Source organism: Chrysemys picta, chromosome 7 (assembly GCF_011386835.1).
Source record: "Chrysemys picta bellii isolate R12L10 chromosome 7, ASM1138683v2, whole genome shotgun sequence".
In the NCBI taxonomy this organism is placed as follows: Eukaryota; Metazoa; Chordata; order Testudines; family Emydidae; genus Chrysemys; species Chrysemys picta.
In genome coordinates this window covers 96,406,704-96,421,224 of record NC_088797.1, presented here as the reverse complement: position 1 = coordinate 96,421,224, position 14,521 = coordinate 96,406,704, and the positions used below count along the sequence as shown (strand labels likewise).

General features: G+C 44.8%; 1 protein-coding gene across 5 annotated transcripts in view; it reads right to left on the bottom strand.

Annotated features, from left to right (window-relative positions):
• NOC3L (NOC3 like DNA replication regulator) overlaps positions 1–14,521 on the bottom strand; it is a 43,557-nt gene extending 29,036 nt beyond the window's left edge. For 3 of the 5 annotated variants that reach the window (XM_042856816.2, XM_065552077.1, XM_024107297.3), the window contains exons 1-7: positions 14,394–14,521; positions 12,522–12,729; positions 11,183–11,309; positions 7,639–7,796; positions 7,464–7,523; positions 4,082–4,212; positions 3,627–3,788 (exon numbers count right to left, since the gene is read on the bottom strand). In XM_042856816.2, the coding sequence (XP_042712750.2) occupies positions 3,627–3,788; positions 4,082–4,212; positions 7,464–7,523; positions 7,639–7,796; positions 11,183–11,309; positions 12,522–12,729; positions 14,394–14,402 (855 nt within the window). In that variant the 5' untranslated portion in view covers positions 14,403–14,521. Of the gene's footprint in view, positions 1–3,626; positions 3,789–4,081; positions 4,213–7,463; positions 7,524–7,638; positions 7,797–11,182; positions 11,310–12,521; positions 12,730–13,932; positions 14,074–14,393 lie in introns of those variants that run through there. The other 2 variants (XM_065552075.1, XM_065552076.1) reach the window with 1 other exon arrangement.

The window sequence follows — 14,521 nt, the reverse complement described above, 5'->3', positions numbered from 1 at the left end:
TATATATTAAAATTAACTTTTCTGTACAAGTCTTGGTGCTTGGAGATTTTTTTCTGCCCACTAGATCTATTTCACTAACAGGTATTTAAGTGGGATTTGGGAATAGGACAGCCTTTATGTAAAACAAGTTTAAAGCCAGAATCCTGAGTTGTGCCATCTCAATTGGTAAACACCTTCTAAACCAACATTTTACAAAAAATCCAGGAGAATAAGGTATTCTGCCTTTATTTAGCAGAGAATGAAACATACATGCAGAGATCTGATCCAATGTAAGGGCATCTACACAGGGACATCCAGGAAAATTAATCTGAATTAAGTAAAGTTGAATTTGAAGTGGATCAGTAAAATTGCATTAAACCCCATGTGAACACTCTTATTCAACATTAAAGTGGCTTAATTCGGTTTAGCTTAAATCACTTTCAAAATAAGTTAAAATAAATCAAATTAAGGCCATTTTAATCCTAAATCAAAAGCATCCACACAGGGATTTTAATGCAGTTTAACTAATTCATTTCAAATTCACACCTTTAGTTAATTCAGATTAACTTTCCTGTATGTCCCCATATATACAAGCCCTAAAACACATGAATAATAGTATTCTTTATGATAGCATTTAATGGCTTTTCTTTTGGTTCAATTCCCTTGCCTGACACTGAGTACTGTTTCGTTTCTAGGTTACTGCTACTGAAAATTACCTATATATTACATACTCCTTAACGCAAAACCTTTTTGGTGACTCTGAATTTACAAGTGTTTAAAACTAAGTATAAAAAAAATAAATCTATCAAACATTTTACAAATGATACTTGGATTTTCTCTCATTTATTTTATTTCTTTCAATTTATCACCAACACTTTAAACTAAAGCTGTAAATCCTTATTGCTAATTAAATAAAACTACATAAACAGCAACAACAGTTTGGGTGTGGGGGAGGGGGCTTGGGAGGAAGGGGCGCTTACCTCAGGGTAGGGGGCTCCCTGGCTCCCACTGGCATGGCCATGCAGCTCCTAGATGGAGGAGGGGCGAGGGGGCTCCATGCGCTTCCCACGCCCACAAGCCCCACCCTGCCAATAGGAGCTGCGCAGCCGGGGCTTGTGGCATGAGCAGCGCACAGAGCCCCTGGCCCCTCCGCCGTCTAGGAGGGAAGCCCCTACCAGCCCTGTCAACATTCCCTCCAGCCACCTCCTCCAGTGTCCCCAGAGCACCCAGGGCCCTCCGTCCAAGTTTTAGTTAGGGGTATATAGTAAAAGTCATGGACAGGTCACGGGCCATGAATTTCATGACTTTTACTAAAAATACCCGTGACTAAAACATAGACGTACGTTAACACATAGGTCCCCAAACAAGGAGGGTGCAGGGCCGGGCCAGCCCCCATGAGAGGCAGGGGGTGGGGGAGCCACCCACCCCTGCTCTGCCCTCCGCTCCGCTCCAGCTCTGGCTCCCGGCTGCGGCTCCTCTCCCTGGCTCCAGCCCCAGCCTCGGCCCCCAGTCGTGGTTTCTGCTCCTGGCCCCAGCCCTGCCCCCAGCTGCAGCTCCGCTCCGAGCCCCAGATCCACCCCCATATGCAGCTCCAACCTCAGCCCTCTTACCCCTGTCTCCACCCCCCCACCCACCCCCTGGAGCTGGGGCCCTGCTCCCAGCCGGAGTGCAGACAGGGATAAGGGGGAGGCACAACCCTGAAAAGTTTGGGGACCACTGCATTAACAGGCAAAGAGCCTCTATGGGTATGTCTACGCTGTAATGTAAACCCAGGATTAGCAAGACTTGACTCAGCTAACCAGCGTTACGGAACCTTGGGCTTGAGCAGCTACATTGTATTTTAACCCAATGTTAAGACTTTCCTAGCCCATGCTCAAAGTAACCATATCTCAGAGTCCCTAGTGCCCTCCCCCTGATCTCCAAATGTGGCTGCTCTAGCCTAGGACCTAGGTGCACTGTGCGAAAACTTTACTGCCTGCCCTGCACATTACAGGAAGTTTGAAGCAGCCTGCTTGGCAAAAGGCTTGATCAGTTTGTTCTCCATTGCAAACCCAAGAGGTTCTCAGATACTGCATTTGCTGATTGGTGATAGAAGAGAACAGGTTAACGATGACCTGAGTTGCTGCCACTCACAAAAGGGGCCTCCATTTTCAATAAAGTGGATTGCAGATTGTTGGGACAGAGAGGAATACAGAAGTTGTCCCATGGAATTGTGGGATGACTCCCTGGAAATCAGTCAAGCGGTGCTCTGTCCAGACTGTAAAGCAGGGGTAGGTAACCTTTCAGAAGTGGTGTGCCGAGTCTTCATTTATTCACTTTAATTTAAGATTTCGCGTGCCAGTAATACATGTTAACGTTTTTTAGAAGGTCTCTCTCTATAAGTCTGGGGTGTGTGTGGAGATGCAGGGCAGAAGTCTGGGTGTTGGGGGGACTCAAGGTCAGGGCAGCGGGCTGGGGGGGTGTGGAGGTGCAGGGCAGAAGGCTGGGTGTTGGGGGAGGTGCAGGGCAGAAGGCTGGGTGTTGGGGGGACTCGAGGTCAGGGCAGAGGGCTGGGGGTGTGGAGGTGCAGGGCAGAAGGCTGGGTGTTGGGGGGAGGTCAGGGCAGAGGGCTGGGGTGCATGTGGGGGTGCAGGGCAGAAGGCTGGGTGTTGGGGGGAGGTCAGGGCAGAAGGCTGGGTGTTGGGGGCGACTCGAGGTCAGGGCAGAGAGCTGGAGGGGTGTGGGGGTGCAGGGCAGAGGGCTGGGTGTGGGGGGGTGCAGGGCAGAGGACTGGGTGTTGGGGGCGACTCGAGGTCAGGGCAGAGGGCTAGGGGATGTGGGGGGTTCAGGGCAGAGGGATGGGTGTGTGTTGGGGTGGGGGGGGGGTGCAGGGCAGAAGGCTGGGGTGCTCGGATCGTGGGGGTGCTCCCAGCCCCCTGCACTGAGCGGCTCAGGGTAGGAGGCTGGGAGGGATATGCCCTGTTCCACCCCCTTCCCCCAGGCTCTGTCCCTACCTCTTTCTGCCTGCTCTACGCTGCTCGGCTCTGCTCCGCTCCCCCTCCCCCTCGCAAGGGCCATCCAGGGAGAAGGAGGGGCTGGAATGCACCACGCTGGGTGAAGAAGCGGGGGAGGGGGGAAGCTTGGCTCCCGCAGGGGAGAGCAGTGGGGGCTGTGCGCGGCGGGGGGCTGGGACCTCCCCCCCCCCCCCCCCCCGTGGAGGCAGAAGCTTGGTCCTGCGGCAGCCAAGCTTCCTCCCTCCCCCGCTTCTTCCCCCAGCGTGGTGCTTTCCGGCCACTCCGCCCCTCCTTCTCCTCCTCTCAGTGGGCAGGCAGCATGCTGCTCAAAATCGGCTCGCGTGCCGTAGGTTGCCGACCCCTGCTGTAAAGCAATAACGCAAACTCGGACCCTCCAGCCCAGCAGGGTCCTAGGACCCTAGGTCCAAGCCCTGTGTTAGTTCAATTGAAGTATAGACACAAGGGGGTTAGGCTTGAGCTACAGCTCAAGCATGGGCTTATGCTGAAGTGTAAACATATCCCATAAGTACTTCATGTTAAAATAGGATTTGTTAAATTTGTTCAAAAACTAGATTTCTGTTAAACACCTGTTTTAGATCAGGGACAGCCTATTAAAAACAACAAACTCTATTTTATTGAAACCTGCAGTTTCACCTTGGTATGTTTTTCTGCTTCAGTCAGAGGCCGAATTTTGTAAGAAGGAGTAATATCTTTGAATAGTTCCATCAGAGAAACCATCACCAGCTTCCGAACAATCACAGCCACATTGGGGTCTTGTTCCATTAGCATGGCACGCAACTCTTTCAGCTTCTTTATCTGTTCAAGAAAACATGGTGCAGGATAAATAAAGGTTATATACAAAATAACACCAATTCATGGAGAGTCCAACTACTGGTGGGTATGGGTAATATCAAACACAGTCATGCAGATTTCCTTTGTCTGCAGAACAACTGCCAACAACCATGGCCCCCCTTTGCTGTCCTGTCTCTGCTGATTTTGGCTTTTCCATGGATGCATAACATGTTGCATACTTTGCCATTCCTTGATTACTTCAGATTTTTGTAATTAATTGATTTACTGTACCACACACAAAAATTAACACTACTCACGCTGTTTTCTGGGTCAGACAGAATGGCAGCTGCTAAGGCTGCAATGTGTATCTTCTTCTCCTGCAGCTTCCTTCTCCTTTGAATTAGCAGTTCATCTGTAGTGAGCACCGGCTGGGGTTCTTCACTAGATTCTAATATAATAAAGTTTATTAGTTAACTCCAATTCTATTCATTTTATTTCAAATTGTTACTTAGCAGATACAATACCATAATGTTAAGTTCAGCAGTATAGGACTCAAAAGCAGCCCAAGAGGTTTTTCAGGGCCATGTGATAACTTATGCAGATTACAAGACCCACTTCACCTCTTCCAACCCAAAATAAACAAACCAAGGAATGATGTCAAACTTGGTAGGTTAGGTCTGGGGTTGAGATACAATTTTTCTGTTAAATTTCAAGTGAATTGGACAAGGGCATTTTGAATTGCAGTACCTTAAGAAATTGAAGTGTTCGCAAGATTAAATAAATAAAAAAGGACAGTGATATAACATAGCTGTACAGACTCATCAACCTGAGCTCTCATGCACTGAACCAAAGACTAATTAATAAAATCAATTTTAAAAGTGATTATGATTTTAATTAACAACAACCAAATGGCTTGTTGGCGCCAATGAACTTAAAAAGGATGACAACAACTGGAGATCTGAACTTTCATTTAATTTTTTTTTTTTTAAATTACCTCAAAGTGTAAACCCATCACTATGGTGGCTTCTCAATAGAAAAAGGAAGCAGTTTCCAACAAAACTGAAGACAGGTTGTTTCTAAATTAAAGTTTATAATAACAAAAAAGGTGTTCTCAACCGTAAAACTTCTAATGCTTTTTTTTGGGCTGAATTTTGTAACCTGAAAACCAAGAGTAGGAGACATTAAAAATTAAGATTATTCGAGCCAGTTATTTTAATAGGGGCAAAAGGGGTGGTGCCTCCCTGCTCCCCCTCACCCTAGCCCCACAAGCATACACCAGTGGACTTTTTAAGGTGCTCACTTCCAATGGATCCAAGGGCTTGCAAGGTGTGTGCGTGTGGGTGTGTATATGGAGGGGAGATATGTAGGCTGAGGAGACTATAGAGCTTGTGGGACTGAGAGAACGGGGTCATGAAGGGTATCAGTAGAGCAAGCTGGGTGATCTGATGGCAGAGAAGAAAAGAACAGAAGAGTGAACGAAAGTGGAGAAGGGGAACAGCAGAACAGGGTACATTCCACACATCCTTGTAAACATTAAGAGTCTCAGCATTACCCCCTCTCCCACTCAGCTCTGGCAAGGCTAAACAGGCCCAATCAGTATCTGTAGAACTTAAAATGTTGTTGCCCTCTGAACCCTTGCAACTTTAGTAGGCTCATTGGGAGCCCATCCTAATTTCCACAAGGCTTACCAGAGTAGCCAGGGTCCCTCACAACCACCCACTAGGAGATCCAATTAGACTCAGCAGCATAAAGCATAAATAGTGTCACCAACCTCCCAACTCCATTTAGGTTTTTAGGCAGCCAATGAGTCAATTTTAGGTAGTCAGGTAGCACCTAAGGCTTGTTGGGGGGACTGGGGGTGGCTTGGCCTGGCCCAGTCTTGCAGTATGGTGGGGGTTTGGGCCTCCTTCACCTGGGGGCCCCCCACACAAGCCTCCTATCACTTGAGTGGAGGTGTTGGAAGGCAACTTCAAAATGAATTTTCTAATGTTCATCAGGAGGCTGCTGCACTTAGGATTTCTATTACTGTGCATCTCCAAACACTGTGGGCCCCAGGAAATCCACAGGAAGAGAAGGAGGAATGCTTCCTGGTGTGCTGCCCCCTACAATCCTCCTACTCTACCTACTTCTCCCTAGGAAGGGATACCCTTAGAAGGTGTACAGGAAAGGGTATGTCTGCACATCAAGTGGGGTATAATTCTCAGTTGAAGAAGGCATATTTGTGTTAGTTCTAACTGAGCTGGCATGCTAAAAATAGAGTGCAGTTGTGGCAGCACGAGTGGCAGGAGGGGCTCAGTACCCGAGTACATGCCTGTCCAAGACACTATGCAAGTACTTGGGATGGCTAGCCTCTCCCACCGCCCTGGCTACACTCTATTTTTAGCATGCCAGCTCGATCCAAGCTAACATGGGTATGTCTCCTCAAGGCAGAAGTTATACTCCCAGGCTGATAGGCAGACACACTCTAAACTACAGGCAATGCAGAATTTTCAAAATGCCTTTAAAAACGTAAGATACCTACAAAATGTATACATACAGTTTGGCAGTTGGTAAGACACAATACTCCCCCAGCTGAGTTTCTAACTCTTGTAAAAAGGAGCAGAGCGTATGTCTGCTTTGAATTGAAAGCGGTTTTCTCTATGTATACCGTAACATACAAACCAATGCATAAACCAAATATTGGCAGTTTGACTGGAGAGAGAATTTGCAACAGAGTACTTTGATGTAAATTTATCATAACCTAATTCATACTACACCTCTATCTCGATATAACGCTGTCCTCGGGAGCCAAAAAAAAAATCTTAGCGCGTTATAGGTGAAAGCGCGTTATCTCAAACTTGCTTTGATCCACCGGAGTGCGCAGCTCCGTCCCCTCTCCTCCCCCCGCCCCCGGAGCACTGCTTTATCGCGTTATATCCGAATTCGTGTTATATCAGGGTTTACAACCACTTTACTTGCATTTCCTGATGACTGTTTAATTTACTCAAATGTGTGTTTTGGCTTTTGCTGCCCTGACTAAAACTGGCCAAAAAACTCAGGATTTCTGGTTTGCAGGAAATTTTGATATTTCGAAATCTGGTTTTGTTCTGATGTCAACAAATTGCCATTTTCCCAATCAGCTCTAGACACGACTAAGACAGAGTTAGGGCTGTTCTTATCATTTGAGTGAGACTCTATGGCTTACTGTGGAAGTGCAAACTGAATTCCAAGTTTTCTGGGTTTCTCACATTTGATTGTTCAAGCTAAAAAAAAAATCTTGAAAGGTAATATATACTCAAAACACTGATACATGCTTCATTTTAAGATTTTTTTGTTTTGGAATAACCACCATGAATCAGGCAAGCCAGAGATTCCTGAACTAAGAATGAGGTTTCTTCCCTCACTCGTGAAAAAGGCATAACAGTTCCAAATGGCTTAGCCTAAGCATCAATTCTGGAGACATCAACATATCAAAATGATATTAAATGAAGTAATTCTGAAATCAGCAACAGAATTTTCTTCCTGCAAGTCCTGGAATTCTAGCAGGTGAGCATGAAGCAAGACAGGACTCATTGCCAAATTCTGAAAGTAAAATGACGCTTGACTGAATTGAGTTGTCTGTTTCAAAACCACCTAAGCAGAACACATTCTGTGGTAAATGACTTTATTAAACAGAAAAATCACTTTCAGTTGTCTAAGTGTAACAGGCTGTTTTATTACCTTCTACCACCTCCATTTCTTCTGTATCTTCCTCCTCTTCATTCTGTGAAACATTGATGACTGCAAGAACAGAATGTATATTACAAACCTAATACTAGACACTGGGGTTTAAAAAAATTAATAAAATACAATCTTGCTGGCTGCTGTTATGTTGAATCCAGCACCTGTTTCTTACCTGGCTTTTCCATTGTTTGTGGAATAATGCCACTTTTATCTTTGATAGGAAGCAGGTGAATAAGTTCTTTTTCTGGCTCAGTCTGCATGCACCTTGGCATTTTCTCATATCTGTCAATCACGCTTTCCTGTTTTCGTTTCTTAGCATGAACAGGTTCACTGTATAGTGCAAGACAGACTATTCAATTCATCAACAAATTAGATATTAACTGTAAATTCAAAGTACACTGTCAAAATTAACTTCCTACACCTAAAAAAAATAAAATGAAATAAAGTCATGCAGTACATCATGAACCAGAACATTTGAGTGAGTTTCAGTGTCAGTTTCAGTTGCCTCTCCAGTTATTCACTGTTCTATGAATAAAAATGAACAAAAAAATCCACCCTCCCATTCACCTCCAAAGTTTAGTAAACTTAGATATGAAATCATGGTGGCTTAGTTAACCTAGTAAAAGAATGCACTATAAAACTCATAACCAAACACTTTACTTGAAAGTTACAAGTAAAAGTCAGTCAGTCATGTTATTTTGTGAATGTCAGCATTATTACACTGGCCCCTAAGCTGGTTTCTAAGGGTTGGTAATCAAAATCCATTTAAAAAAAACAAACAAAAACATTTAATTAAGTGGTGCAACCCCTTAGCATTGACAAGTGTTTATTTGTTTAGCTGCTGACAATCTACACCAAAACAAACATTCTTAAGCCAATATAAATGGGTTCATACTGGGGGGTTCCACGTACAACTGCAAAAACTTATGTGTAAGTAAGTCTTAATAGAGGAATGAAATGCCCATTAGATGAACTGTCAAAACCTAATTAGTGTGGCTACTATCAGTCAAGGTGCCTTGGGCCAAACGTAGTAGGCTGTGCAAAAGAGAGCAGTAGAAAGAGGCCTCACTATCATAAGATCTGCCATAGCAAACAGACCAGTGTCCTAGTTTTAGTCTGATGTGCCATCTCCTTTTACAGGCTGTCATAACTTAGTTTGTTTTCATTAAGTTCAGACTCTTAACCTGTATATGTTTATATGTGACTACACAAATCTTTGTTTTGTAAATAATAGGTAACCATCATAAGGTCAGGCAGGCGGATTAGGCATTGCAATGCCTAATTTTTAGGCACTGAGAAAATCAATGGAACAGCAGCAGGATCCACAAAGCCTGAGATGGTGGCCTAGGGAATGCATGGGAAGAAATAGGTGCCTGAGAATACAAACCACAAAAGCCAGCAAGCTAGGCGGGGAGTTGCCTAAACTAACCAATGGGAGATGCCAGCGAGAGGGGTATGTCCTCAGCCCTGCCCCTCTCACAGTTAGGCACCTAAGTCAGGACTGCAGGGAGGTGCCTATATGTGTTTGCAATGCACAGCGAGGAACCCCTCTTCTGAAGTCAGGCAGCTTAGGCACCTAAGCTGTTTCTTGTGGGAAGTGCCTAACTCCATGCCTAACAATCAGAGGAGGTGACGCCACTGTTACCTACCTTATAACTTTAGCCTAGTGGTTAGAGCACTCTCCTGGGATGTGGGACACCTGGATTCAATTACCTCCTCTGCCTGATAAGGAAGAATTTGAAAAGGAGTCTCCCACCTCTTTGGAGAGTGTTCTATCCACTGGGCTATGGGATATTCTGATGTGGGGCTCCCTCACTCTCTCCTGTTGAAGCTGTTCCACTTTCAATAAATAATTTCATGAGAGCAGGGGGGATTGGACCTTGCAACTCCCATCTCCCAGACTACAGAGTCTCTCACTCGTTTTCTCTGGCCCAAGTCCTTTAATTAATCATTGGGCTAAAAACTTATAAGGGAGGCACAACCACCTCCAGCTCTGTCCAGATTTTGAATGGGGCCTGATCCAGTAGATATGCTCAGAGCACTGAACTAAGCGCTGTAGTTAAAATAGGCACCATTCCCCCAGTTTATGGATCACACTGGCGCTTAGGCAAGAGATGGACACCGTAGCACCAAGAGTGGGGCGGCAACAGACACGCCCAGAAGCAGAAATTAAAGCTCCTAGAGAACTTTTACAGCAAAACTTTAGGCACTGATGTAGGTGCCTACAGGGTTACAATGGCAGCTGAGTGAGGATTTTGTGGGTTGTAGTGGAGTTTACAACTGGAACTTAGGTGCCTAAAGTCCCTCTGTGGATCTTGGCCATAGTGGCTACAATGCAGATGTTTCTGTGAACTTTTCACAATAGATAAGAATAAAAGGCAGAAGAATAGGGGATTTTTTTAAAATTGGAAAATGCTACATTGTGTGCTTTAGAAGACAATATGAAAGTAACAAAAATTTGCCACAGTAGCTAATTTTCAAATGTTTATCTCAACAATTTAAAAATGTCTTTTTAAAATGAAAAGAAACTAGGTCAAACTAAAAGATCTATAGTTTGCACAATTTCATTCAATAAATACACATGTTTAGAGTTTTCTATGTTAGCTGTTCTGTAACAAAGCTGGAAACCAAGCTGTGTTTTAAAAATAAAATTGTATCTTAGCTAACGACTTGTAGACCAGCTACAGCATTTTACATAACATGACATAATGCAGGAGAGCTGTAACTCTGTACGTCAAAAATTATTTTTAGTACGTTTCAGACACTGGTCTACATTACTGATTAATAGTTTATAAAACTTAACAAAATCATTTGAATTAGGGTTAGCATAAATAAGTGTTGGAAGCAGAAAGTTACTTCCTCCTTTTAAAAAGCCAAAATTAATTCCAAATCACTATTTTTTTTTAAAAAGAAAGTCCTCTGAGCTGATACTTTCTATGTCAAGTGAAGCAATTTTTTTTAATAACCCATTAAACAGAAAAGTTTAGTTTATACTGGAAATTAGAACAAACTATTAACTTCACAGCTCCCATGGTCATGGCATTTCCTACCTGTTGCCAAAGGATATTGTTAAGAAATAAAGAAAAGACACTATAATTCTGCTCCTCTGTACGACTGAGAATCCTGCAGCGACCATATTTCAGGAAATGGAAAATTACGCTATAATTCTATTTCTCTGGCGATATCACCTTCCAAAACTTTCACTCACCCATCTGCTCTCCCCCACACAAATGTTGCAGATACTTTTTTTCCCTCCCTTCGTATCTGCATATGAAGTTTATTATCATTGCATTTAAGGCACAATATTTTTCAAACTATTCTGATAATTGGCTTAACACTGCAGGGAAAGTCTTTGTATCCAGTTCAATTGGGAACCAACCTGAATGTTCATAGGACAGTGGCTGCAAGTCCAGGGAAACATGTGACTAGTTTGGTTCCTTCTCCCTAGCTGCTACCACTGCGTGTAGGAACCAAAAAACATCTTGAGCTTTGGGGATTCCATCTACCTCACATTAGGGAGCTGAGACAGGAGTGAAAATTGTGCAGACAAGGTATCTTAGGAGAAAGTAATTTCCCAGCATTAGAGGGTTGCTACAGTAGTGTTGATGATTGTGTTAATAGAAAAATGTGTGACTAGAACAAGTAAAGTCTAAAATTGGAAGCATTATTAACCTCACTACAGTTTATGGACTGTAAGGGTACATGAGAATACTTACCTAGAAGAAAGGTCTCTTGTTACAAATGATGCTTTTTGAGCTAAATCTTCCATTAATTTCATGTCATCTTCATCCATCATATCCAGTGGAAGAGCTTCCTCTTCCTCCTCTTCCTCCTTTCTTTCAGCTGTATCAGACGACAATGGACAGACTTGTGAGCCACTGCACTTGAAAATACTTGAAACTTGAAAATACACTTTTCCTGTATTTGTCAATCTTCTCAGCTCCACACTCCAACCCCAATCCTACAAACACACATGCTGAACTTTACTCCTGTGACTACACCCATTCACAATAGTAGGACTATTCCTACGAGTAAAGTCACTCACATTCATAAGTATTTGCAAAATCAGGGCCTTAAGTCTTCCTGGCTCCACAACCATTATCTAGATAATAAAAAAGGACCTCATCAATGTCAGTAGGCCAAATAAACTTGACTTTGAAGAATAGTCCCATCTAAAAGGATTTAGTTTGGGGCAGTCATGCCCAAATAATTCTTTCCTTCATATTTCTAGTGTTGGAAAGGTGTTTTTGTTCTCCTTTTAAAGAAAAAGAAGATAAAAACTAGTATATGTGCATTCTGCATCATACCACGTGCAAGCTCCATCATCAAGGAATCTATGTGAACATTTTTGACATGTTTAATTGATATGTGGGCTTGTTCTAAAAAGACAGAATAGTTAGGAATTCAGGTTCAAAATAGCTTTTGAGTCTGAGTCTATAGGAATGTACAAACTTGACAGTTGGAAAAACAACAGGCTCAGGATCTAGTTTGGAACAGGAGACAAGAAAGTGAGCAGTGCAGTTACCAAATATAATACTGAACATAAATTGGTCCAGAGAATAATCTATGCAGGCACTCTTGAGGATAAAAGAAAATTCAGAGACGTCAGGAATAAAAAGAAGTGATTGTGTGAATACTAAGCGTAAGTTTGTCTTTACAATGGGAAACTCTGATGTCATACTTTTCCTGTAGTCCATTTTGTAAGCACTGTATACTGTTTACTCTTGCATAAAAAATAATGTAAGCATTATTACAATTTTCTCACTACACTCCATGCATGTAACCCTTTGATGCAGTAGCAAAGAACTGACTGATAATAATCTACAAAAAGGAAAATCAAGACTCAAGCATCTGTACATATTCTCTAATGGCAGTATCAGAATAAAGAACAAATTTGTAACTTGTAATTTGTAACAGAATAAAGAACAAATTTGGGTTCAGTTCTGGTTTTACTAGATGTAAATTACAATGTTATGCTTACCTCTCATCCCTCATCTATGCAAAATAGATCAGAACCCTTGCTAAATTCACTACCTGACACAAGCAAACACTCACCTGCATGTTTTTTCTTGAATTCCTCCAATGGAACAGATGTTCTGGATGTAACATCTTTGACAGCTTGCCTAAGTTTTCTTTGCTCTTTTCGATATTTCTTAGCAATGCTCTGCTGCTTAAACTGTTTATTTTTTAACTTGTTGTCAAGTTTTACTTTACTAGTTTTCAGCAACTTGCGAAAGCTTGGAACTCGTTTTTTATTTTTTCTCTGGAAACCAACAGAAAACTTCAGTTAACTGAAGATTCATGTTTATTTTTGTAAAAAAAAAAACAAAAAAACCACTAAATTTAAGTGAAAGATTTAAACCAGACATGCTAACACCCACTAACACCCATGCTGGATAACAAATTTCTTGTGAACAGATTTCTGTGTTTAGGTTTAAAGTATACCCAATTCCTAATTAGTGAAATTAATTGTATTAAGCAGAATAACCTGGAAACAAATGGGCCAAAGATTTTACAGAAACATTTCTGAACAATCCTAGTTCTATAAATATCCAGCACAGAAAGCAATGCAATTTAAATACAGTCCTATAGCACATATTTAGCCTCCCCTCGTTTAGGAAGCATTATTAGGAAAGTGGTGATGGGACAGCTCCAGCAACACTTGACAGTCAGACTACCTCTGCCCCCATTATTCTGGTTCCCAACATGGATACAGAAATGTGATCATAATGAGATTTCTTTGATCTGTTCCTAGGATAAGCTGTACAGCAGGGGTCGGCAACCTCCAGCACGCGGCTCGCCAGGGTAAGCCCCCTGGGGGGGCCATGGAGTACCTGCCATGGGGGGGCCATGGGGGGGCCAGCACGCGGCTCGCCAGGGTAAGCCCCCTGGGGGGGCCATGGAGTACCTGCCATGTCCGCAGGTTCGGCCGATCGTGGCTCCTACTGGCCGCGGTTTGCCGCGCCAGGCCAATGGGGGCGGGAGGAAGAGGCGGCCAGCACGTCCCTCAGCCTACGGTGCTTCCCGCAGCCTCCAATGGCCTGGGACGGCGAACCACAGCCAGTGGGAGCCGCGATCGGCTGAACCTGCGGACACAGCAGGTAAACAAACCGGCCCGGCCCGCCAGGGGACTTACCCTGGCGAGCCACGAGCCAAAGGTTGCCGATCCCTGCTGTACAGCATGTAGCACTAACGATGGAGACCTAGTTCATGACTAGGGCTCCCGAGTGCCATGGGAGTACAAATAATGTCCCTGTTAATTTTATTATCAGCTATCTTTGAAGCCAATTTCCATAAGATATCACGGATCCGCTTCTGAGATATCTGTAGCAGTGATGAAGCGAACATTTCCAAAGGTGCCGGCCTTGCTCCCAAAGAGGTATAAGAAGGCAGAGGAGTAACTGGACAGCGCTGCCTCTTCACAAGGGCTTTCCACATAATTCACAGTCCTCGTCTACCGCCTCACCCTTCCTCTCAGCACCGGGCCTGCGGTGCTGTGTGCGCGCCCCGGTGCTGCTGATGGGGACAAGGCAGCGCAGAGACAGGGAGCTTTGGCTGGCATCAGTCTCTCTGCGCTCCACTCCCGGGCCCGCCTTGCAGAGGCTGCGCAGGCCTCGGCGGCACGGCCCTCCCCTTCACAGAGCCTTGTGCCCCCCGGCTCCGAGCTCGCCACAGCCCCCCCTCCCCTGCCCCGGCTCTCCCCCACAGGGCCCCGCTTCCCCCACGACGCCGAGCCCTTACCCTAGCCCCACACTCCCTCACAGGACTCTCCCACCGCCAGCCGCCCTCCCCTGGCCCGACTCTCCACCCCAGGGCCCCGTTTCCCGGCGCGGCCCTTCCCCTCACAGCACCGTGCCCCCCATAGCACTTCTCAGTGCCCCAGCCCCCCACTGCCCCGCAGACAGAGCCCGACCCGGGGCCCCTCACCGGCTTCATTGCGGCGGCTCTAGGGGTCCCGGACACACGTGGCCGCAGGCCCGGAAGCGCCGGGCGGGGCGGAGCTGAGCTGTGCTGTGCTGCCTCAGAGCGGCCTCTAGCGGCTGAAAGCGAGCACG